Source organism: Talpa occidentalis, unplaced genomic scaffold, assembly GCF_014898055.3.
Source record: "Talpa occidentalis isolate TD23 unplaced genomic scaffold, MPIMG_talOcc4v2.1 talOcc4.2, whole genome shotgun sequence".
Lineage (NCBI taxonomy): Eukaryota > Metazoa > Chordata > Mammalia > Eulipotyphla > Talpidae > Talpa > Talpa occidentalis.
In genome coordinates this window covers 68,246,427-68,271,734 of record NW_023602073.1, presented here as the reverse complement: position 1 = coordinate 68,271,734, position 25,308 = coordinate 68,246,427, and the positions used below count along the sequence as shown (strand labels likewise).

Sequence of the window (25,308 nt, the reverse complement as noted above, 5' to 3'; positions counted from 1 at the left end):
CTGGGGATGGGTGGACTTGAGCAGGGATTTCAACAGTTTCCTATATTTTGTCATTGTTAGAGTTATTACAAGAATGTTTATTTTTGTCATAAAAATAATAATGAAAAAGGAACAATATGAAAACAATAAGAAGTGCCAGGAGGGGTAGAGGTGCCCAAACAGTGAATTTGGGCTCTCTCGGAGTGTTTCTCAGAATTAGAGGTGAGTGAGTCAGAGGGGTCATGCCTTAGTTCAAGAGGTCACAAATGTGATTGGCCATCAGAATCCCTTGGGAAGATGAGAAACAAAGCAAAGCAAATTTCTGTCCCCATTGCAGATCAAGGATCTTAGGTGATGGGACTGAGGAGTGCCTTTTTAAAAAGCCTCCCAGATAATGTTGATATGCATTTGGGGTTTTGATGAGCCTCCGATTTAGTTTCTCTGCCTTTGTGAGATAATCAAGGGTCCTGGTGAGCAGGTACAACTTCAGACTTTCTAGCCTGCTTTCTTGAATTTTTCAATGACTATCTCCTGATTCAGGGGTTTCCACAAACATTAGCTTTTAGGTATCATTTAATTTTGTTTTAAGAAATATTCTTGCATATTCTATTTGAACTTGGCCTACTCCCTCTCCACTAGCCACGGCATCACCACCAGAATCATCTTTAGGAATGACTTTTATCTCATGTACCTTTTAATTTTCTCAGAAACCAGAGGGTTGCTATCAGGCTAATGAGAAAATCTCCAGTTTTAAATTACAATTCTTCGGCAGGTGAAAAGTCTTAGCAAAAGAACTTTTCTCGGGTGCCTCCTGGGTGTCTGTGAAGAGAACAGCACCATGCCATCTCTTCCTCTCTGCAGGGTTTCAGCACAAAGAGCCCTGGAGCAGTTCCTCCATCCTGTATAGCTCAGATGGATATAATCACGGAATTGGAAGACTGTTAGAGGACCTTCTAGTTTGTGATTTTCAACTTGTTTAGGGATTAAACCTTCCTTCAAATAATTCCTTCTTGGAATCTCCCTTAGCAAACTGGTAGATTGGAGCTGCTGTGTTTGAAGCAGAGCTTGGGAGCTTGGAGCCCTACCTCCCCTACTCAGGTGGACCCTCCTACCCCAAGGGACGACTACTTTGAGAACTGTGTTCTGTCTGTGCTCTCTTGAATCCAATTTGAAAAGCACTGTTTCTTCTGCTTCCTCCTTCCACAGGCAATCATTCACCAAATCTGGCTGATTCACTAAATCTGTTGCCTTTTCTTTGCATGGCCACCCCCCTAGTCCAGATCACTCCCATATCCCACCTTGACCTCACCCTCTAGTGGGTTTTCTTATCTACTCCCCCCCATACCACTTTCACCTTCCAGTCTGCAACCAGCTACCATTTTATTCACAAAGGTGATTACATGCCTTTTCTCTCTCTCTACTCCCACCCTCTCATATAAATATATGATGACTTACTGCATTTTTGGATTAGGCTCAAAAATGTCAAGCTTATCCAAATTTAACTGGAGCCACTGTTGATTGTTAAGGCAGAGCCACCCAAGCTTTTTAGTCCCTACGCTGAGCTTCCTACTGCTTTCGGCATTTTCTCTGGTCCTTCCTCTGCCTAATCCCTTCCACTCCCCCTGTACAGAGTTAAGTTCTGCTTCTCCATCCTCCAGAACATTTCGAACAGCCTCGAGATAGAAAGTGCCCCTTAAGTCTCCTATTTCTCCTTCTTGGCAGTATTCTCAACTCTAATTAAGTAATTACTGATACAATTAGTTGTTTCTGTCCCTCCTGATTTGGAAGTAAACTCCACAGGACTGGAATAAAGTTAAGGTTCTGTCATCAGCAGTCTTGGACATACATAGTCAATCCTCAACCAATGTTTGTCCAATGAATTCACAGTGTCTTGTTTTTATACAAATCTGGTTTCTAGTGTTCAGCCCGGTGAGACTGCTGAGGCGTTGTAGTTTGTTTGCTCTATTTGTAGGAGTTGGATTTGCCTCCTGTAGCATGAGGTAATTTGAAGGTCCATTTTTAGAGCTACATTGTCTAAAGTGGGTTACCTAGTCTGATGCAGCTTAAAGAGCCCTGATCTTTGCTTTAATTAGAAACTTGATCAGTTATTCTAAAGGAACTGAAGAATCTACTTAATCAGTGGGGAAAAGTGTGGGTGCAGTGGGGTTTGTCTATTAAGGGGACCTCTGGAAATTCAGTGATCAGGACCTGATGAAGAACCTTGTATCATCATTTATGTTAGATTTAGAAGTGTATGTGCTGGGGAAATACATGAACCTGTAGGACAGAGGCCCTATCCTGTACCCTGCATGTGTGCTGTGTGCACACACACACACACACACACACACACACACACACACACACACTGCTGCTGGCGGCCCCTCTGCTGCTTCTGCAGAGCCACCTCCTGGCTGGGTGTCTGACCGGATTGCCCAGTTCTGCACAGGTAGGGGGCCAGACTCTGTGACTTCTGTCTCCTGATTACCGCTCTCTGGCCAGATGGCCTGTTCTGTTTTCTGCTTTCATTTAATGTGCAAAGTGTATTAGCCTGCCATTTAGGTTATTTATTTGTTTTCCAAACTTCTAGAACACCGCAGTTCTCTAAAACTTGCTCTTAGAAACCAGATACAAAGGCTCTTGGAGAAGAACAGAGCAGAGCCCCTTCTTCATCCTCTTGGTTCTGATCCTGGCACTGGAGAGATTGGGATGAGATTTGTTAGCCTGTGCTCGCCAAATGGAGCTTAGCCTCCACAATGTGGTGATGGGCTTTCTTCCCTCAATCTCATGCATCTGCTGTACTCAGAGAAGGTGGCTAGACAGATTTTTCAAGTAGAAGGACTAAGAAAAGGAAGGAAAGCTGAAGTGAAAAGGGAAGAGAATACCAAATATATCATGATCAGAGGAGGTTCTTTTTCTACAGAGCTCCAAATGAAGTTAAGTTTGTTAACCAAGCCATCAACCACTATCTTTTTTTTTTTTTTGGTCTCAGATTAAGGAAAGAATATATTCTTATAAACTGAAAATTTGTTTTCAGTGCAGTCATTCAACTGGAGGCAGCTCTGGGATAGGATAAGGGACTTCCAGGGAGAAGCTCTTTGGTTCCAATAGTTAAATTTTGGGATAGAGGGGAATTGAATCTTTGGTTAAGTTTCAAGGTGCTAAAAGACAGGAACTCCATTCACTTTGGAAAAAGTCTTGCTTTATTCTCTCAGTTATTGCCACAGAGGCAAAATTTAGAAGGAATTTGCCCTGTTGGGTAAAAGTTGGCTTGAGGCAATCATTATTTTCTTTTTTTTTTTTTTTTTTTTTTTAATAGAGGCATGTTTTTTATTTATTTATTTATTTATTTGTTTGTTTGTTTGTTTTGTTTATACATGCACTGGGTACAGTCAGAAGAGCGGGAGGGTGAGAGAATTCACCAGAGCCAGAGCGAGGAGCAGAGCAGGCAGAAGGACTGAAGTACACTGCTGAGGGGAGCAGCGGGCGGCAGGAGAGGTCTGCGCGCCATGTGGGACCCTCCTCCAGTGGCAGGGGAGAAGCCGGGGATCGAACCGGCGCCGCAGAGGTCGCGGGCAGCTTCGCAACCCAGCGCTCAACCGCTGCGCCACCGGGGAGGCCCGAGGCAATCATTATTTTCTTGATACTTAGTCCTTTCTATTTTATAGAGGACAGCGAGAACTTCCTTGCGGCACCTTTTAATTTTCATTAATACAGAAAAGCTCCTTTAATATTCATTTATAAACCTCCATCTGTCACCCTTGCCCCTTACCTAGGAAGGACTTCTCAGGTTTTAGTACCATAAATGTAATTTCTTTTCCCCCTAACTTTCATTCTGGAAGGTAGTATGAAATCCTGTCTAGCTGCGTGAATTTTCTGCTCTGGGAAATAATTTTTTTCATTTTTTTTATTTTAACATTTATCATTTTTTACATTTTTTAGGCCATATTTTCTTCCCCCCACCCCCTCAGATTGAGTCCCCATAGAATCTCCTTCCCCAAGGCACCCGTGCACCATCACCACAGTCCCCTGTGCTCCTCCCTCCCTCCCTCTCGCTCCGCTCCCTCCTCCTCCCCTGCAGTATGTCTCTGGTTTATAATTGTCTGTTTTTGCTTTGTTGTGTTTTGTACTGTTATTATTATTATTTTACACTGATGTCTTATTTGGTTCCCCTATATTCCCGTTATAAGTGAAACTATCCAAAATTTTTCTTTTTTCTTCTGGCTTATTTCACTGAGCATAATTTCTGGGAAATAAATTTAAATGTCTATTGAGTTTTTCCTGGGTCCAGCTTTGAGGTTGGGCTCCTAGTTGCAATGCCCATGGGCTTCAGGGGCTGAAGAAACATCACATGTATCTAGAAGCATGAACTCATTGTTTAAAGTGCATTAAGAATGCCAAGGACCTGCCCCTGTTTTGCAAACAAAAGTAAAACTCATTAAGCTTTGTATAGACAAAACCTTTGCAAAAATTGCTATGTCTTTTAGTTCACTCCAGCTGGATAATCTGGAGCTATGGAAGTAGCGACTGGAATAGTTGTCATCCTGTTTTTGTTACTTTGTCCTGGTATCAGGAAATGGCAGCTCAGCATTTGGGTTAGGTGACAGATAATAAGCACACTATTTTCTTCTTGCATTAGGATTTCGACTTCTATTTAGTGTTTTAAGTACGAGCTACAAAGTGCTTTTGCATTCATATTCTCAATTGATTTTTATAATCAATCTGAATTGTATTGTCAGCTTCATTTTACAGCTGGAGAAAAAGGAAGCTACAGCAAAAATCAGACAACAAAACAGAAGCTTCACATTTCGTAGGTTAGGCCCTTGGGTTCAATCAGAATCTTTGTCTCTCTGTTGTGTGACAGCAGTAATATAAAGAAGACATGGTACTGCTCAGATATTTAACAGGAATGATGCTGGTGGTGGTGGGATTGTTCTTTTTTTCTCCTCTGTTCCTCTATAACACCTCTTGGTTTTTGTTCCTCCCCCTTTATTTCTTTCAGCTTGGATTCCTTAGCACCACCACGGCTCAGCTAGAACAGAAGGCCCCGAATCTCATTGGCAAATATCACCACGTTGACCGTGCCACGGGCCAGGTGCTAACCTGTGACAAGTGTCCAGCAGGAACCTACGTGTCTGAGCACTGTACCAACACAAGCCTGCGGGTCTGCAGCAGTTGCCCTGTGGGGACCTTTACCAGGCATGAGAATGGCATAGAGAAATGCCATGACTGCAGTCAGCCATGCCCATGGCCAATGATTGAGAAACTACCATGTGCTGCCTTGACTGACCGAGAATGCACTTGCCCACCTGGCATGTTCCAGTTTAATGGTACCTGCGCCCCCCATACGGTGTGTCCTGTGGGTTGGGGTGTACGAAAGAAAGGGACCGAGATGGAGGACGTGCGGTGTAAGCAGTGTGCTCGGGGTACCTTCTCTGATGTGCCTTCTAGTGTGATGAAATGCAAAGCATACACAGACTGTCTGAGTCAGAACCTGGTGGTGATCAAGCCGGGGACAAAGGAGGCAGACAACGTCTGTGGCACACTCCCATCCTCCTCCAGCACGAGCCCACCTTCCCCTGGCACAGCCACCTTTTCACGCCCTGAGCACATGGAATCCCAAGAAGTTCCTTCCTCCACTTATGTTCCCAAAGGTAACTTAACCTCATGAGGTCTTTATTTGAGGAAGGCATTGAGCCTAGTGGAGATACCAAGAATGGGCTTGTACCAAAGATATTTTTTTCCATTTGTACATTGTTCCAAAGTCACTGCTTAAATGAGGGGCCTCAATTTGTGACTAATTAAATCTGGCTTCTTTGAACCTATTTAGAACAGATAGGCTCAGAAATTCTTAATTAGGGGCAATCAAATATCTAATAACAAGGTCACGTAAACTAGAAAGTAATGCAGAGAAGCAAGGACAGCATGTGACCTTAATATAAGTCACAACCTTCTCAGGCCTTGGTTTCAAACTTGTCAACTACATAAGTGACTTAGATATTGTACAATTCCTTCCAGATTCAAAGTTTCCAACATGGAATCATTCCTGAATAGACACAGCCAGAAAGAAAGGAGGGAGAAGGGGAGGAAATACCATGACATCTGGAAGGGAGGGATGAATATTGGCTCCAAGGGGCGAAGAGTAAGAGAGTAAGCTAGAGGTGTCAGGAAACATGCAGATTTGTATCACACTGAAGGAAACTAATATTCACATCTGGAAAATAGTGTTTATTTTTTATCAATAGTGTTTATTTTAATGCTGTGCCCTTTCCTGATTATTCCCAAAATTCATTTTGAACATCAGACAGAATATAAAATGTAGTCTTCATTTTCAAATCTTTTTGAATTTGATTTTTCTGAGATAATAGCCAACTTGAGTTGTACTCGCATGTATGATACATTTCACCTTTACGATAAAAGATCTTCATGATAATGTTAAGAAGACCCTGTGAGGATCACCATTTTGAGAAATAGGTTTTCAAAACTCAAGTGACCAGTCTAGGCTTTCTTGGGATTGATACAGGGTCTGGTCCTGTCTCACGGGACTTGAAATCCCTGGCTCTAATACTCCTTAACAAAGATCCCTTGTGGACGCTTCTCCGAAAGAGATCCACCAAGCTACCCCCAACTCTTGCTTGGCTATTCATAACAGACACCTAAGTGATGCCTTGTTTTATCTACTGAACTGTCTCACCAGACCTCTCTTTGGTCAAAATTGGATTTGAGTTTGAGCTCTTTTCTTTACCTTAATCTTAGTCTCAGTTTTACCACTGTATCATGAAATAATCAGAAGTTGAAAGAGGAGGAGTAAAGGAAATCCAAGGCAAATGAATTAAATTTGAACCAGTTCTTAGAGTAATTAAAACAATTAAGTGTTGATGAAAGCCTTGATCATACATAAGTCTTGTCAGTATGTACAACACAGGAAGTTTAGACATATAAGGTTTAGATTGGATCCCTAAGGATGCCCTCCTTTGGCATGAGGAAGTGACTGTAGCTATAAACTTACTTTTTACCTTCCAGATAAAGGTGCTGTTAGGGACTTTATGAAAATGTGCAATACAATTTATTCTTAAATTGCAAAGGTCATCTCTTTAGTAATTATCTGGCCTGCCCTGGAGATGACCAGGAAGAAGAGGAAATACATAGATCCCCAAATATAGAAAAGCCCTCCTTACTCTTTTTTCTAGGCATGAACTCAACAGAATCCAACTCTTCTGCCTCTGTTAGACCAAAGGTATTGAGTGGCATCCAGGAAGGGACTGTCCCTGATAACACAAGCTCAGCGAAGGGGGAGGAAGATGTAAATAAGACCCTCCCAAACCTCCAGATAGTCAACCACCAGCAAGGCCCCCACCACAGACACATCCTGAAGCTGCTGCCATCCATGGAGGCCACGGGGGGCGAAAAGTCCAGCACACCTATCAAAGGCCTCAAGAGAGGGCATCCCAGGCAGAACTTGCACAAGCATTTTGACATCAACGAGCACTTGCCCTGGATGATTGTGCTTTTCCTGCTGCTGGTGCTTGTGGTGATAGTGGTGTGCAGTATCCGGAAGAGCTCCAGGACTCTGAAAAAAGGGCCCCGTCAGGATCCCAGCTCCATTGTGGAAAAGGCCGGGCTGAAGAAATCCATGGCCCCCGCCCAGAACCGGGAGAAGTGGATCTACTACTGCAATGGCCATGGTGAGCCCTCTCTTGTTCTTGTTAACGGCCCTTCCCTGCCTCCTCTTCCCTAGTCCCTGTTATCAGAAGGAAAAGGAAATGCAGCTTCTGGGATCTCTTTTGTATGCGAAGTGCTATTTGATCTAGTGATAGTATGAAAAATGAGGTGGTCAGCATTAGACTTAACATATTCAGAGAGAGTAACCTCTCTGCCCTTTCTCCCCTGGCACATTTGAAGGAGAATGTTGCAGAATCAGAGACCTGAGAGTGACCTTCAGGGACTTTGTTCAGCCTTGTCATTTAACAAGCCAGATTGTGTTCAGAGAAGTTTGACTGCGTTGACCCAGATTAGTAGTCTTGTTGGGGACAAATGGGACCAGACTCCCTGTCTCCTGGCCGTGGGTGCCCTGGCTTATCCTGCTCCAGTAGGATACTAAGAAAAATAGAGAGAGAAAAACAAATTGTCTTATGTTTGCCATTTTGAATCTGAACCTTACTTTTATATTCCTATTACTTTCTCAAATGTACTTTCTTCTTCCCCCTTATATTTTTAGGATCCAATTTATATCAGGAGGATAGGGAAGTTTTTGGCACCAACAGCTTAACAGGTCGTGGATCACTGAGGCTGGACCCATCATTTCTTACTAGTCATCATTGTGTATCGATAGAGAATATTTTGGTTTTTCCTTTTTAAGTGCAAAAATCAACATATAGAACTTGTCCTAGCAACTAAGTTTGAGCTGAAGACTGAAGTCGTAGCAGTAACTTCCCTTTCTATAAATTCAGAATGAGATTTCAGCGTGATTTGACAGTCCCACTCAGTCCTTTTTTTTCTTTATAAATAAAGGCACATATGTCTAACTTTGTAAAAAGCAGTTTTACCTTTTGTATTGAGTGCTTATACCTTTTGGGTTAGCAATTCTGTTTTTGTGCTTATTCTGTTTTTGTGAATTTATCATGAAGTTTCAAAACAGACATAATGCAAAGAACTTAAAATTTTAACTCAGAACATGTATAATAAATAAAAACTGGAAATAAAATGCCAGTTATAAGGGCATAATTAAATAAATAATGACATGTCCTTATAATGAAATATTATTTGGGTATTGAGGATTTTATGAAGGTAGAAGTAACCTTCATAAAATTTCCCCCACAGCGTAGGAAAATGTCTATACTAGGTTAAAGGGAAAAACTCCAACAGATTGCATACTTCATGTAATATAATCCCAGTTCTTTTAAAACTTGAAAGGATATATGCCAAAATAACAATAATGCTTCAAGTTTGGTGGGATTTTTGTGTTGTTTTTTCCCCCTTTATTATTCCTTTCAACAAATTTTCGATAATAAGCATATACTACTTATATAATGAGAAATTTAGAAAAAAATTAAAGAAAACTTATTTTGCTTTCTTTGCTAATTTAAAAAAAAAATGTGTTTATTAAGGTGACAACACTGTATATAGTTTAGGAGTATAGGTTCATACCTCAACAAATAAATTATTGCACCACACTCACCACCAAAGCCCCCAGTAATGTTCCACCACAGTCCACTCATCCCTTTGCTAACTTGTGTGAATGATATAAAACCAAGTGAAAATCAGACTGAGGTGAGCATGCTACTTGGAATAGAACCTACAGAAACTTGAGTAAGACTATATAGTATATATGTACAAATATATATACACATGTTAATGATTTTCCTGAACCATTTCACGGCCCTTTATCTCTACATGTTTCCATGTGTAATTCTAACAATAAAGATATTCTTTTAAAAGGCATAACATAGCTTTTAATCTCAATAAATTGAACATGGACACAATATTTAATTTACTGCCCATATTCCAGTACTATCAATTGACTCAATAAAGCCTTTGACAGATAGTATAATTTTTCTATAGGATCTAGTCCAGGATCAGATATTTCATCAAATTGCCTTTTAAGTGGCCAGTCAGAACATTTGTCCTGATGTATTTAATGAGTCAAAAATTAGTAAACATCCTGCTGAATTATGTAAATATTTGGAGGTATCCTTTCATTGTTCACTGTGTTAAAGAAGCCATTTCATTCCTTTAGTAATTGCATTTATGGATTAGGCTATGGTCAGCTAAAATTCTAACCAGTCTTTTGTAGTATAGTTTTTAGAATTCTTGGGAACATAAGAAATTGCAAAAGTAAAACTGGTCCAGAAGCAGAAAGCAATTGAATGCAATGACCTTAGACATTCTATGACCACAGTAACCTTGTAAACTTTTCTATGCCTGTCTCATTAAAACAATATGCTATTTCATAAAAAGAATAGAAGTGCCAAATCAAACAAAGCCTGACCATACCTTCTGTGAAAGCAGTACTTTAGCAATATGCTTTTCCGGTTAAATCACAATAGCCTCATTCAGATGTGACTATGTCTTCCAATAGTTTAACCTTTTCCCCCAGGTTTTTGCATTGGGAGATTTATATTAAGGTGTTTTTCTAATGAAGGTCTCTTCTTGGCCAAATTGCTGTTCGCAGAGCAACAACCACGTAAAATCCTATTACAAAGAGAGGTTCTGTTTAATCAAAACCATTCCAGGTAGTCAGAGAGGCCTCTAGAAACAATTGCTTGTTGATCTGATTGCAGTAAGTACTGGGCTGCAGATAATCCTGTATAATAAGATATTTTTCTGGTCCTTGTCCATTTCACATGAATTGTTCCTGAGGATGAGGGGGAGAAAAAAGTTACCTGGCCCTGGATGTTCTTGCTAAGAGGGCATGTAGCACATCCCCTTAATCCTACCCACATGAAACAGGCCAGACTGGGCTCTGGAATGCCATCTAGACCCTGGCACTCTGAGGCTAGACCTTTGGGTTCTTGTCTTTCTCACCAATAAGAGCTGCTCCTTTGTTTGGCTCCACTAACCCCTCCCTACCTACTATGTTTTAAGTTAAACTTCACAAAACTGCATTCCTTTATGGAATCCTAATGTTGGAATTACAAGACAAGACTTCAAGACGTCGTGGATAGGAAGAGAGATGTCTGAGGGTGCTGTCATATTTTTGTCTTCCTCCTTTCTGATGTTAGAGCAATGATATGTTTGATTGGTATTGGACTGTGGTTTGTTGCAATATGTCTATTTCAGCAATAGGAATTAGAAGTTGTTTCAGAAATTTTTAAGCACAGAAGTCTGATTAACATTCTATTATGGGGTCTAAGTCATTAAAATGTGTCTACTGTTAATGTTCACTTTGTTATCTTTGTCATTTAAAAAAATGTTCTTTTTGTAGTCTAACCCCCACATGATTAGGTAAATAGGGGTCCAAAATGTTTAATTTCAAATTAAGGTTCATGCAGTTTCACATTAATTGGGAGATTGCTGGAAAGCAGTATTTTTTTGTTTGGTTTATTTTGTCACAAAGAACACAAAAGTAAAGATAACGAAAGCTCGACTGGTCACAACTGGACATAGGTTGCACTGAGAAAGTCTCAAATGGTCTCCAGCAGTCACTCATTCATTTCCTTACAACTATGGAAGATATACAACAAATGTCCAGTCCTAGGGAGAATGGGGATGGATAAGACCAGGAAGGGAGCATTGTGATCACCTTTCTTTCTCTTCTCCTCCCTCTATACTCTCCTCTCTTCCCGTTCTCTCCTTTATGTTCCTTTCTCTTTAACTATTTGCAAAAAGTATGAAGTTGTATTCTTGACCACCTGTTGCCTCGGATTTTCAGGGGACATTTGAAAAGCAGGAGTAGAAGTTGCCCTGAAAATCCTTGTGGAGACTCTGGAAGGTGATGAAAGGAGCAAAGCACAGACACTATCTCCCTTTGATCATATTTCCTTTTTCTTTCAAACTGCAGACTATGGAGCAAAATGAGGGAAGAAAGGGTAAGAGAAAAAGGAACTGAATTCAGGTTGTTTAAAATGTGCTTAGTTCTTGAGGTGTACATTCTTATCTAGTCCTATTCCTTAGGGAGAAGAGTAAACATTTGACAAGGACAGACATCTATTCAGTGCAGTTATTTAAAACAAATGACGTAGAAAGATGGCTTCTCCTTTAAGCTGTCTGCAAACAGGACTGTGAAAGCTGCTGGCATTCGCTTTATCAGGCAGACTGTTTTGTACCTGCAGTAGCCAAACACAAAGGTCTTATTCTATAGAACTAGACTCTAAGGTGATGTTTTTGAATTCCCTTTGTTCGTACTGTCATTGTGTGTATATGGTTTGTCTCTCCACATTTGGACCACTATTTACCCAACATGTTGGGATTATATGTTCTTGGATGTTCTCAGAGAGCAAACTCTGTCCCCTCTGGTCAACAACACACAAAGCTCAGGGAGGGGTGACCTAGAGCTGAGCTAGTGCCTAGTGCTACACGAGCTATTTAATTTAAAACTAAAATGAACTAAAATTAAAAATTCAGTTACTCAGTTCACTTTGTTATCTTTGTCATTTAAAAAAAATGTTCTTTTCATAGTCTAACCCCCACATGATTGGGTAAATAGAGGTCCAAAATGTTTAATTTCAAATCATCCACAGCTCAACTGCTCAAAAACCACACATGGTTAGTAGTTACACTTTGGACAGGACTTCAACAGAACATTGCCATCATAGAAACTTGTGTTGGATAGCACTGGTCTAGAGGACCTGTGAACTCTAATCCTTGTATCCTTTTGAAGGTTAGATTGTTTTCGAGCCATTGGATTTTTTCTTTTGGTCTTACAATGATATGTGGTCTAAGGGATTTAAACATAAAGATCAAAATGTGTGTTCTTATATTAAATTGCCTTAGATACCAAGAAAAATGACTTTTTCGAGATAAAGGAAGTTTCCATAACAGCAGATCTTTAAAATATGCAAAAACTGCCTATCAGAAGATGACTGATATTCCCCTGTTTGAGTCAGAGTGCAACACTTTGGCCTGTGCATGCTGGAGTGCAGGGTGATTTGGAAAGAAACGGGCTAATTCAGAGGCCAAGGCTCCTTCATAAATGCTTTGGTTTTTGTGTTTAACTAGAATGAAAATGCATTAGTTCTGTGGATGAACACCTATAAATCATATATTGGATGGAGATAGGAGCAATATAGGCAATGGAGATAGGAATTTGGGGGGGAAAAAGCAGCATCATAGACTAAAAATTAGATCAGTAAACCTGGGTTCTAAAATTCTACATTTGTCATTCTCTAGTCATTCAGATAAGATCTTTTACTTCTCTGGATGTCTGTTTATAAAGAAAGAATAGGTGTTATGTGCGCAGTTAAGGGCAAAGCCTGTGGAATCTGATTCCATTTACAAGCTGTGTGAAGGAGGGCAAGTTATCTAACCATTCTGTTTCATTTTTCTCATGTATACGATGAGGATAATATTAGTTCATAGGTTGTTATGAGGTCTAAATAAGTGATTGTCAGCTCAGTGCTTATCACTTGGCTGACCACATAGCCAGTGATCCATACCTGCCAGCAGTGATGAGGGTGAGGATGAGGCTAGAGATGACACATCATCACCATCATCATTGCCTTCTAATGTCGTTATCACCTTCACCGGCTTGTTTCCTGATTCACCTTTAAATATTCACCTTTGAAATACGTGCAATGGGCCTTATTTAGTGTCAAAAACTCCACCTTTAAAGAGTTTATTATAAACGTGATTTCCCCCTTTATGTCAGATATGATGAATTGTAGTCTTGATTAATCTACTGTGGTAGGTAGTGCCCTCTCCAATGGGCAGAAAGCCCCACAGAAAATTAAACAAGATTTCTTGTTGACTCTATAATAAGATGTGGATCTCTCTTCTCCATAGTAATATTTTCTTTAAATTATCCATATCAGGGGGAGCAAAATAGGAAATATTTTAGGCTCTGAAAGTTACATAGTCTATATTGCAACTACCTAACTCTGCCTTTAACGTGTGAAAATAGCCACACACAATATGAAAATGACGGGTGTGGTTCTGTTCCAGTAAGTTTTATTTTCAAAAACAGATGACTTGTCCTGTGGGCCGTAGTTTGCCAGTCCATAGATCTAGTGTCTTAGCTGCTTCTGTTTTGTTTCCTGGTGGTTTGCACAGCTTGTAGGAGCAGTCTGGTTCTTCTTGGAGACTTCATCAAATTCTAGTAATCAGTGCTCCTTCTTCCTTTTAGCAGTAACTGTTTTTTCAAGCTGCTGAAGGGATGAGTAACAAAGCAGGACCATCAGATATGCGTGGGAACTGGAAAAGATGCTGTTATCTCCATATTTTCCCTTAAACAGTGTTCCCCCACTTTCTCCATCTCTTCTGTACCTCTACTAGGAAAGGTCAGTCCTACCATATGGCTGCACCCCACAGGACTACCTGTAATGTACTTGCTACAACTTCTCTAAGACAGACCAGAGCCATGGAGGAGGAGAGAGTAGTTGGGGTTCCAGTCTTACCTACTTTCATCTGTTTGTTCAGGGACCTGATAGACTTTGAGGGAGAGAAGAAACAAGAATAGTAGAAAATAATGCATCCAGCTTTAGATTCCAGCTCCACCTTCCTTTCCTTGTAGAGAAACTGAGAGGATTAACTCAGTCACATTAAATGTCTTCTTATTCCAGCACTGGGATCATGTTCCTGTGCTACCGAGGGAACAAATATCTGAAATTCAGTCCTTTTAACAAGTGTGAGATGATTGATGGAGGCAGAGGCTCATTCCTCAGAGGCTGGATTGCAGGACAGAGGGGGAGCTGTAGGCAGCAGAGATAACACTGGGCTGCGAGAGCTGAAGCCCAGATCTTGCACTGTTGCTAAAAGGCTGGATGATCCTGGGCAAAGCATTTTCTCTCCTACCGTATCAATTTTGTTTGTAAAATGAGAAGATGTGAATGCATCACAGGAGGGTCACCAGGTTTTGATCATTGTGATAACTTTGCCATGACCAAGTCTACCACTGTCACGCTGACGTCTGTGTCAGGAAACACGGTCCTGCAACGTGCTGTCACAAGCAGTGCAGCGTGCTGCTCCTCAGAGATTAGAGTCCAAAGAAGGACTGTGCTCACTGCAACATGCAAAAGTTTTCCCTCCAGCTCATAATAGAGTGAGGTCAGGGCGGCAAAAATTTCCACTTCTAAATCAGGACACATGGCTGGGGAAGACCAAGGGTGTGCAGTAATTCTGCATGCTAGTAGAGAGCTGTTTTTACAGTGTGGTAGAGATCGCATAGTTGGTACAGAACTAGTATTTGGAGTCTTTCACTCCCTTCAGTCCATGTCACCATGATTGAAAAGGAGTTGAGAAGCCCTGTGGAAGGCATTCCTCCATTTCTGAGTTTTTATAGTGGGAGGAAACCTTGGTCTCTTCATGTGGGCCAAGGAGCCCCAGCCACAAATATAATGTCTGACAGTAGCTTTGCACTAGTCACAAAGGCTTACTGGGTAAATGAAGATGCTGAACTCTGGTATTAGCTGATGGGAGGCCAGCAACTCAAATCCATCCAGTTATAAGCAGCGGCAGCTTCTGGGATATGAAACCATCTTTACTTTCATATATTCTTTTTTTTTTTTTTAAGATTTATTTTTATTTATTTATTTATTTATTTATTTATGCAAGCACTGGGTACAGTCAGAAGCGCGGGAGGGTGAGAGAATTCACCAGAGCCAGAGCAGGGACCAGAGCAGGCAGAAGGACCGAAGTGCTGAGGGGAGCAGCGGGCGGCAGGAGAGATCTGCGCACCATGGGGGACCCTCCTCTGATGGCCGGGGAGCAGCCGGGGATTGAACCGGCGCTGCAGAGGCTGCGGGCAGCTTCGCAACCCAGCGCTCAACCGCTGCGCCACCGGGGAGGCCCTCTTTCATATATTCTTGTCATGGCTCATTAGTGTAGACATTACTCAGCCTGGTAAATGGGTTTTTTAAATTGCATGTTTACCCCAGATCCTTATCTCTTTGTGTTCATTGGGATTTTGCACCTAAAATTTTACAGGATAATCTAAATGTGATCCTTAAAAATGGGGGAAATGTCACTCAAAAAAGGATGGAAAGTTGGGGTTAGAGAAATAACTTATTTCACTTCCAGAAAGACAGCAAACAAGTCTGGTTTTGCTCGAAAGGTAATAGACAAACACCCTACTGGGCACACTCCTGTCCACAGCATTTATCTTTAGCTATGACAACCATGAGTTTCTCCAGGGAGAAGTGCTATGAGCCACATGAGACTAGGGAGAAACTATTCTGTGTCTTAGTTACATATTTCTACCTCTTTGTTCTGTCTTTTGAATTTTACGTTCTGTTTGAGAGTTGTTCAGATGTCAAATCTTTTTCCCAAAAAGAAACTAAGTGATCAGTCTGCGTAATTCTATATTAGTTTATTAGTTGTACTTTGACTGAAGCAGGAGAATATAACGTATGAAGTGAACTTTTCCTGTGTATACTGCTGTACTACTCTAAAATGATAGGGGGGCGTTTGTAACCAGGTTCATCCTTTAGGAACCCCAAAGCAAAACAAAGTTCAGAAATTTGAAAAATGACTATTAAACTGCTTCAGCTGGTTATTTTTGCTCAATTAAATGTATTTGAACATCAAGTTCAGGGCATTATCCTAGGAGTAGGCTTTGGTAAGAGATTTTTAATTTTATTTTGGTGTAAGACTTCAAAGACAGAGCAGTGAACATTATGTAGAAGTGTGTGTGTGTGTACATCATAGTTATGCAACAGGGTGGTCTCCAGGAAAGGGGGAGGTTCCCTGCCCCACCCAAGGGAGGGTGGAGCTGAGCAGGAAGAGGAGAAGCTGCAGAAGAGACTGAGGAAGGAAGCAGGATGGAACCAGAAGGAGACCTGGAGGAGGCTCATGGAGCCTAGAGACACGTGAAGAAACTGTGCTTGTCTTTTGGTCGTGGACTGGGTGACAGATGTGGGTGAGACCCGTGGGGAGGTGACAATGACAGTTTTTATTTTGATGTTGATTTTGCTCTTTTCCTTCCGGGCTTGTCTGGTTGTTTCTGGCCCTTTTCTGTGGGTCCCTACTGGAAGATGCTTTAGACTTGTGGCAGGCTTTGGGGCCTTGCTCTGGGCCGATCCCATTTGGATGGAGTTTTACCCGCAAGGGGACGGGTAACTTTGGATGCTTGATTTAGAAACTAGATTCTTTGCCTTTCCTGTATTGTTTTTTAATTAAAGTTCCTTCCCATTAAAGTCTCATATGTTTTGTGTTGATGCGGCGGATGGCAGAACCCATTTAGAATAGGCAGGTTTGTGGGGTTTGGGCTGCCCCTCTCCCTGTCCTATAACAGTTAGAAGAGATTCATTTAGTCTAATCTTCATTTATAGAAGCTGGGACTGAGACCCAGAGAAGAACAATGACTTGTCTAATGTCAGCTAGATCAGAGGGGAGACCACAGCCAGGGGCTTCTGATTGCTGAGGCACTACCCTTTATATTTCACTGGTCAAAGGACTGCAGAGCTCTCCTCAGTATATATATTATGGTTTGAAAACAATTATTCAAGTTTCTGGAATGAGAAAATGGAGAGAAGGCCATTTGCCTGTGAAGAATTTGCAGGCTGAGGTTGTAAAAGAACTTAGTCCTCTGGCCCCTCTGAGAGACTGGAGAGGTAGATGAGGAGCAGAAGAAAGATCCTCTGGCTTATTTCTCCCTGGATTGCCTTCATGATAATGCTAATGGTCCCTAGATGATAATTAAGTCAAAAGGAGAGGCGGGGCATGTCTACCTTGGCTGAGCATCTTAATTGGATGATTTCAAGCTGTAGGAGGTGAAAGAGCTAGTAGCTGGAGATAAGTTAGATCTTGGCTGCAGGTGAAAGTAACTTAATGAAATTCTTAAACCTCTTACAATCTATAGAAAATCTTTGACCTTTCAAGAGGCAAAGGCATCTATTCCCCTTTATATCTGAACAGACGAACCATTATATCTGATTTTCAACAAGTAGAAATACATTAAGTTTAGATTTATGAGTCCTATGCGCCAGGAGAAATGGCTGCAGAGAAAACATCTGCCCTGGGAATGGTAGCCATAAAATGCCATAGAGTCTGATTAACCAGCATAGTAAGAGCTGGAAAAGAAAAGGAAGGTTTGGTCCATGTAGTTGATTCTAATCATTGTAGAGGGTGAAAGGAACGGACTTTGCTCATAAAACCACTTCTGTTATGCTCCTGAGGCATATCTGATAGTGCAGCCTGGGGAAGTAGGAGAACACTCCCTGCCCAGGGGAAAATGTAAACCTGCTCTGCAGGAGATGTGTGGAGGGGGCAGCATTGGCTGGGAGAGGAAAACTGCAAAGGGAAGGACCTTGTAGGGCTTGATTTTGCTCAGCTGTTTGATGAAGGTCTTGGATTCAAGTATCTCCAACATCTTCTATTCTAAAATCCTGTCTCTCAGTCATAGGAAAACTGAAATCCACAAGTTCAAAACAACCTACAACCAAAGGCCAAGTTCAAGTACGGACCAGCTGGGCTGACTTGGTGGCTAGACTGCTGATTTGCATAACTCTGATGTCCCAATCCATATGTAAAAGATATTCATAGGAGAAACAAAGCTGTTGAGAAGCAGGGCATAATTTGCTTAGTGCAATTAATATAAACAGTTTACTGTCCTTCAACCAAGCTACATTTTAAGCTTTGAGTTTCCGGTTACAGATAAATTTCCTCCATCCTGTCCCTTCTTTACAACTCACTGCTCAAGCAAAACAAAACATGACATCATCTTGCCTTATCTAGCAAACAAGCAAAATTCGTTCCTTCTTAACCTCTTTAGATTTTACTCACCAACAAACTCTGTTGTGCCTCTAAGTCCTTAGGAATCCCATCAATAGGCTTAGGAAAAATGTTTCCTTTCTTCATAAATACTGGTTAAGTGTAGTGGACTTGGTTGCTATTGGGGGTTGTGAGGGAGAGGCATCTCCCGATTCACAATGTGACAGTCTTACCGTCTTTCTCAGGATAAGCAGCAAGGTGCAGTAACTATGGGAGTGCAATCGTGATTGTGTCTTGTCTAAATATTTCCTGGAGGCAGCAGTGGTTAGTGGGAAAGCAGATGTTGAGTAACTGGATGCTGGGTCCTGGGTATATTTGGACAATTTCAATTCTCTTCAGTCAGTTTCAGAAATGACTTTATACATTTCCTTCGATTTAATTATTATAACCACCGTATGCCATGTGCAGAAGTGAAGAACAAATGAAGTATATTATTAATTCAATAGTAAGTACTTTTCCACTTCAGTTTTTTCTAAAGTGAGGTCATGGGGTGTTTGCTTATGACATAGGTAATAGATCAGGAGGTGATTTGGGGATGCAAAGATGACATAAACTGCTGATGTAATTTTTAGCATAAGAAAGGTCGCAGCTCTGAGTACATTTTCATTATCTACTTTTTTTTAATTTTTTTTTAATAGAGGCATGTTTTATTTATTTATTTATTTTATTTGTTTGTGTTGTTTATACATGCACTGGGTACAGTCAGAAGCTCGGGAGGGTGAGAGAATTCACCAGAGCCAGAGCGGGGAGCAGAGCAGGCAGAAGGACCAAGGTACACTGCTGAGGGGAGCAGCGGGCGACAGGAGAGGTCTGCGCGCCATGTGGGACCCTCCTCCAGTGGCCGGGGAGCAGCCGGGGATCGAACCAGCGCCTCAGTGGCCGCGGGCAGCTTCGCAACCCAGCGCTCAACCGCTGCGCCACCGGGGAGGCCCTCATTATCTATTTTTTGTTAACAAAGATGTACCTTGTTTACCGGGTGTTATATCCTGTTCTAAGTTTTTTATACACATTAATTTTTTTTTTTTTTTTTTTAAAGATTCAGAAGACTTTATTTTTTTTTAAAGATTTTATTATTATTATTTTTTTTTTTTTTTATTTATTTATCTATACAAGGACTGGGTACAGTCAGAAGCGCAGGAGGGTGAGAGAATTCACCAGAGCCAGAGTGGGGAGCAGAGCAGGCAGAAGGACCGAAGTACACTGCTGAGGGGAGCAGCGGGCGGCAGGAGAGGTCTGCGCGCCATGTGGGACCCTCCTCCAGTGGCCGGGGATCGAACCGGCGCTGCAGAGGTGCGAGCAGCTTCGCAACCCAGTGCTCAACCGCTGCGCCACCGGGGAGGCCCTATACACATTAATTTTTATAACTATGAGATGAGCCACCATCATTGTCATTTTATGACTGGGAACTGAGGCACAGAGAGGAACTTGGCCAAGATCACACAGCTAGAAAGTGGCAGGGCCAGGCTCTATTTGGACCCAGTCTAACTCCACACACTGCCCCATGACTTGTAGAATCTGAATTGCTTCTCAATTGCCTGAGGTTAGTCATTTCTAGGTTTCTGTGGTTGAGTGTTTTTTTATTGTTGTTGTTGTTGTTGTTTTAACCATGCTCAATCAAGAAAAATTTATTTCTCTCAGCAAAACCTACATCTGAAAGCAAACAACTCCACAGTTGTCATCAGTAATGAGTATCTCCTCTGTGGAACTTGCTCTGGTTTTCTACTTTTTACTTTCTTAGATTGCTTGGAATGGAAAAGTTCTAAAGCCAGAAATCTAATGAAATCTCTGAGGGCTTTTTAAAAATATAAAGGTTGTTTCACATTGTCAGGGGTGATGGAATCCTGCTAATCTGAACTCACATCTGTTGAACTTGGTGGTTTTCTCAGCCCAGACAAGCAACAGCAGCTGCTGCCATCAAAGAAGCCCTCCTTCCTTTGCCAGAAGCCTCCTTGACTGAAAATTCCAGACAGTCATCCTGTCTCTCAGCCCAAATTTCCTATGGGAAGTAGACTTGAAGTATAAACACCAGGAAGCCAGGCTCAGGGGAGCAGATTATTCCATTTCAGAGGCTGCTGTGTTTCAGCCTTTTCCTCGCGGCTGCCACCATTTCAAGTCAGGGGCAGCACTTGGGGGCTGCTTCCTACATGCGGGATTTGGGGACTGCTTGCTACCCACTGCCTTTTCCATTTTGACTTCCATAATGCCATCACCATCAGGCAGTACCTTTCTGCTTGACCTCTTAGGGCGTGTGAGGATTAGAAAGCACACAAAATGGTAGCTGGAGGAACGTCTCCGCTCACTAGAGCCCGAGTAGCATTATCGCCTGCCCACGGCACAGAGTTGTGTGTGGCCTTTGCCCTTGGGAGTCCCAAGCTGCAATCCTCTCCAGACCCTGTTATAGGACAGGGAGAGGGGCAGCAGGGAACCTCCCCCTTTCCTGGGGACCACCCTGTTACAACCCAACGCCATGACTTCTTCTTGGCTTAAGGGTGGGAGTCTTTATTTTTTAAATGCATATTTTATTCTATTATTTATCTAACAGTTTTTGAATTGAAGCTATTTGGGATACTGGAAAACCAATCAGCATTTTCCCCACGTAGGCAAAACTACAAACAGAAAAAGAAAACCCTGGAAAATGGAGTGTCCTTGAATCATCCTGGTCAGGTATTATGTAAGATGATTTTGCAGAGGAGAAGGAATTTCTAGAATCTGCTGATTATTCTTTATGAGTAATTGGCTGTTAACATCACAGTGCCTCCAACGGGCTGTAGTGATGGTCCACAGGTGAATTAGTGGTGGGAATTTCACAAGACTATACCTGAAAGGAAAAAGCAAACATTGTACAAAAATGAACGATGATGTAAAAAATATATTAATTAATTAATTTAAAAAAGCATTGCAGTGTCTGTACAGAATTTGACATTTTAGATTTGCTGATGATATGTCAACTTGTTAAAAATGAGGTGGGCTCAGATTTATAAATGAAAAATATAATGATAAATATGTTTGCCTTATTTCATAAAATATGAGATACCAGTGATGGAGACATACCATGATTTTCCACCTGGCGAAGGAAAAAACACTGTTGCCAAACTGTGAAAATGTGTTGATTAAAATGTGCATTCAGAGGCCTTAGAATCAGTGAAAGATGGCAATATTTTAGCCACAGTCTTGCCTCTTTTCTATATAGTCTGACAACATAATTCTCACTTGTTTAACTTTTAGTTTCTCTGCTGGTGTATGGCACTGATAGTTCCATGCTCCTCGAAATTCTTTCTCCCTTTGACCTCCTGGTCACCACCCTCCCGTGATTATCCTCCCACTTAGGTGGCTTTGCCTTCACCAACCTCTTGACCTGTTCCTCCTCTTCAACCTGACTTGTAACCAGTACTTGCTGTAACCTGCACTTTTTTCTACTCACACTTTCTCCCTCCCTTGGGGACCCATGGCTTTAAATACCATCTGTCTGCCGGGAACTCCCAAGTACATACAGCCTGGGTCTTGTACCTGAACTCAAGCTGCAAATGTCCTGCCTGCTTGACACACCCAGATGTCTAACAGGCGCCTTTATTTAAGATGTCTAAAACAGAATCCCAAACCAAACTCCACATCAGTTTCCCATTGCAGAAAGTATCTTCTCTATCCAGTCTTCTTGTTACTCAGGTCAAAACCTTAAGGTCACTCTTTCTTTCTTTCTGTCCCACTTTTGCTCTGTTAGTAAATCCTATCAGCTCTGTCATCCAAATAAATGCAGAAGTTGGCTATTTTCTATGAAGTCCACCTAAGCCATTCTGGTCCAGACCACCCCCCCACCCCGGATTATTGCTGTGGCCTCTAGCTGGTTGTTTCATGTCTGTCTGTACCTCTACAGTTAATTGTTGACACCACCAATGACCTTTTCAAATGTAAGTCAGATCATGTCACTCCTGTCATTGAAAAATCAAGATCTTCAGTGACTTTTCATCATACGCAGAGTAGCAGCCTCTAGCCCATGAGACCTACACTCCCTCCCTTTTTTTCTCAGCCTCTGCCTCCCATCACTCTCACCCTCGCCCTCTTGCTCCAATTACACCAGCGTATCTGCTCCTCTTCATGAAGACCAACACCTTTACTTCCTTTGCACCTGCTGTTCCCTCTGCCTGGAACTCCTTCCCCCCACATATCTGCATGGCTTGCTCCCTTACCTCCTCTATGTCTTGACTGAAATGTTCAACCTCAGTGAGGCCTTCTCTTAGCCATGGGGGAGAAGGCCTAGATCCAAAAGTGCACTCCTCCATCCCCTTCCTCTGCTTTATATTTCTCATTAGCACTCTGCACTGTCACATTAAAGGTTTTATCACTATCTTGTTGATTTTTCTTACATCCCCCAAGAGAATGAAAGCTTCATGAGGAAAGGGATTTCGTTTAGCTTTGCATTTGGTCACTGCCATATCCCAATGCCTGAGATTGTGTCTGATGCAAAGTGCTCAGTATATTTTTGTCAATGAATAAATGAACAGGTTCAAACACAGACTGAGGTGAGAAGGAGCGAGGCATTTTTTGTTTTGTGTTTCTGTTTTCCTCTGTGCAGTGAAACAAAGACAGCATGTCTGTCTCTTCCATCTGGAAAATCACCTACTCATTTGATAGTTTGTCACTGGTGAGCATTCTGTCTGTGAACTTCATGACACTTTTGTACAGTGGCCTTTTAGGAGCACCTGATAATGATTGTCCTTTAAGCCTTCACAAGATAGTGATTGACTCTGCTTCAGAAATCATGTTTTGGGTTTAAGATGAAATTTAAACATTTCCTCCAGCTTTTGTATCTCAACTAGGGAAGGAGTAGTTTTAAATCATATTGAATGCCCAGCACAGATAAAGCTGTGTCCTACGGGATCCACTGGGAATGATCCCTGTAGATATATGATTTTTTTAACCATCCTCTGATATACTGGTTACTGCAAAACATGTGTACATGAAGGATTATTGCTTTTATGAGCACTGACTCTGTTTATAGACCAGATTGCTGCCTAGACAGCTTATTGCTGCAAGAGGATTCTGCTGCAGTGGAAGAAGCTGGGAGAATTTTCCTCTTTATGAGCTCTGGCCCCCGATGTGGATTAGTGGACTCCCTTCAGCGGGAAGAGGGAAATGGCAAAAGGAGAGGCTCTTGCACAAGCACTTATGTTCCTGTGTCAGGAAGCCTGTGTTCTATTCGCTAGTGACCACACTCTGGACCTTCCTTCATGTTATTGTGGAGACTGGAGATCAGGCAGGGCCAGCCAGGTTCTCAATGGCTTAAGTTACAAAGACGAATGGGATGATAAATAGTGTGTGTGGAGGAGGAGATCAGGAAAAAGGGGAGGAATGGCAATAAAGCTTTTATCCATGCAAAGATATTCATTGTATTTCTAGACTTCTGAAAGGTGCTGGGGATACAGTAATCAAAGCAGACTTGAGACTTGGGCAGAAAGTTGTTAGATAAGGCAACTCTGAGGCATGACCATTGTACAGGAAGAGCATCCCTTCTGGGAATGCTGATGCCAGGTTCTCATTCAAATTTCTGGTCTTGACATACATTGCTAACTATATACATGTTGTGTTCATGCTTGCCTCGTATCTGCAGTTGCAAGCCTGAGGTCATAGCACACACCTATTCAGAGCATGTTTTGTATGTGTGATGGGGGATAGCAGGGTGGTGCAGAAGGGTAGTAGTCTTGAACTTATATTGTTTCCCACATGAACTTCTCAGGAAACTGTCTTGTGTATGTAGAGAAACCAGTACATGGATAACTGTGGAGTCATCTGTCCTGGGAGGAGGTTGTGTGTTAATTGCCTCCATGGGAATTTTCTCATTATTTGTCCCTCTGCCTCTCTTTCTAGAAGAATAATGAGAACTGACATTATAGTTAACAAGTATGGGAGATGTAGCAGGAATGCTTAAACTTTTTAAGTAATGAGAATTTGGTACAATTAAAAGGCTTATAAACATACTCACCTCTTTGATGCATCCATTCATCCATTCTTTTGGGGGGGGGGCTGTTAATTTTTTTTAAATTTATTGTTATTTTTTTCCTGATCCCTTATTTGGTTCCCCATATTCCTCCTATAAGTGAAACCATCCAGTATTTTTCTGTTACCTCTGGTTTATTTCACTGAGCATAATCCATTCTATCTCCATCCATACTGCTGCAAATAGCATGAGTTTATTTTTTTGATTGCTGAATAGTGTTTCATTGTGTATATTATCCACATCTTCTTGATCCAGTCATCTATTTTTAGGCATTTGGGTTGTTTCCATTTCCTATTATTACTAATGCTGCAATAAACATAGGGGTACAGGTTGATGCATCCATTCTTTTGAAGCCTGGTTGTCCAGCTGGAAACCCAGAGTTGCTGTGTTGTGGGTTACAGATGGCCTTTGTTTTCTTAGGCTCTGTTATCTCTGTCCTTCATACCTCATCCAAGGAAGGCTTGAATATGAGTTCATAACGATGGCATTCATTTCTGATATTTATCTCCAAAAAGAAAGAGCTTTAATACCTTCTCTAGTATAAAGGTCAATTCAGGTTTTTAGAAAAACCTGGAGCTGACATTGAGGTTAAGAAAATGAGCCTCAAAATGAGGGTTGTCACTCAGATAATATGTAATTCAGAGTTTATAATGCACCTGATTTTATAATGCACCGGAAAGTGCCATTTCTTTGATAATAATGTGGTTGATGGGCTCGTGCCTTGATGTCTGAGCTCCCTTCTGGTGGGTCTGGGCAGCGTCAGCTCACAAGGACGAGCTCGCCAAGTCCTGCTGTGATGCTGTGCAGGTGGCAGGGGCAGAGCAGCATTTTCCTTTTCTATTTATCTTTCTGAGGATGGTGCCTCTCCATTATGATGATGCCCCTTCTGACTCGTGCTTGTGAGATTTCACAAAGCACAGCACCCAGGATTCTGGCATGTGGCTTCTTTGTTCAGCACCTATAATCCTGGTGCTAAT

The 25,308-nt window shown here is 41.7% G+C and overlaps 1 protein-coding gene across 1 annotated transcript in view; it reads left to right on the top strand.

The window, feature by feature from the left end:
• Positions 1-25,308, top strand: part of TNFRSF21 (TNF receptor superfamily member 21) — a 70,440-nt gene that overhangs the window by 16,322 nt on the left and 28,810 nt on the right. Inside the window, exons 2-3 of the mRNA XM_037519848.2 lie at positions 4,979-5,630; positions 7,167-7,661. Of these exons, the coding sequence (XP_037375745.1) occupies positions 4,979-5,630; positions 7,167-7,661 (1,147 nt within the window). The remainder of the gene's footprint in view (positions 1-4,978; positions 5,631-7,166; positions 7,662-25,308) is intronic.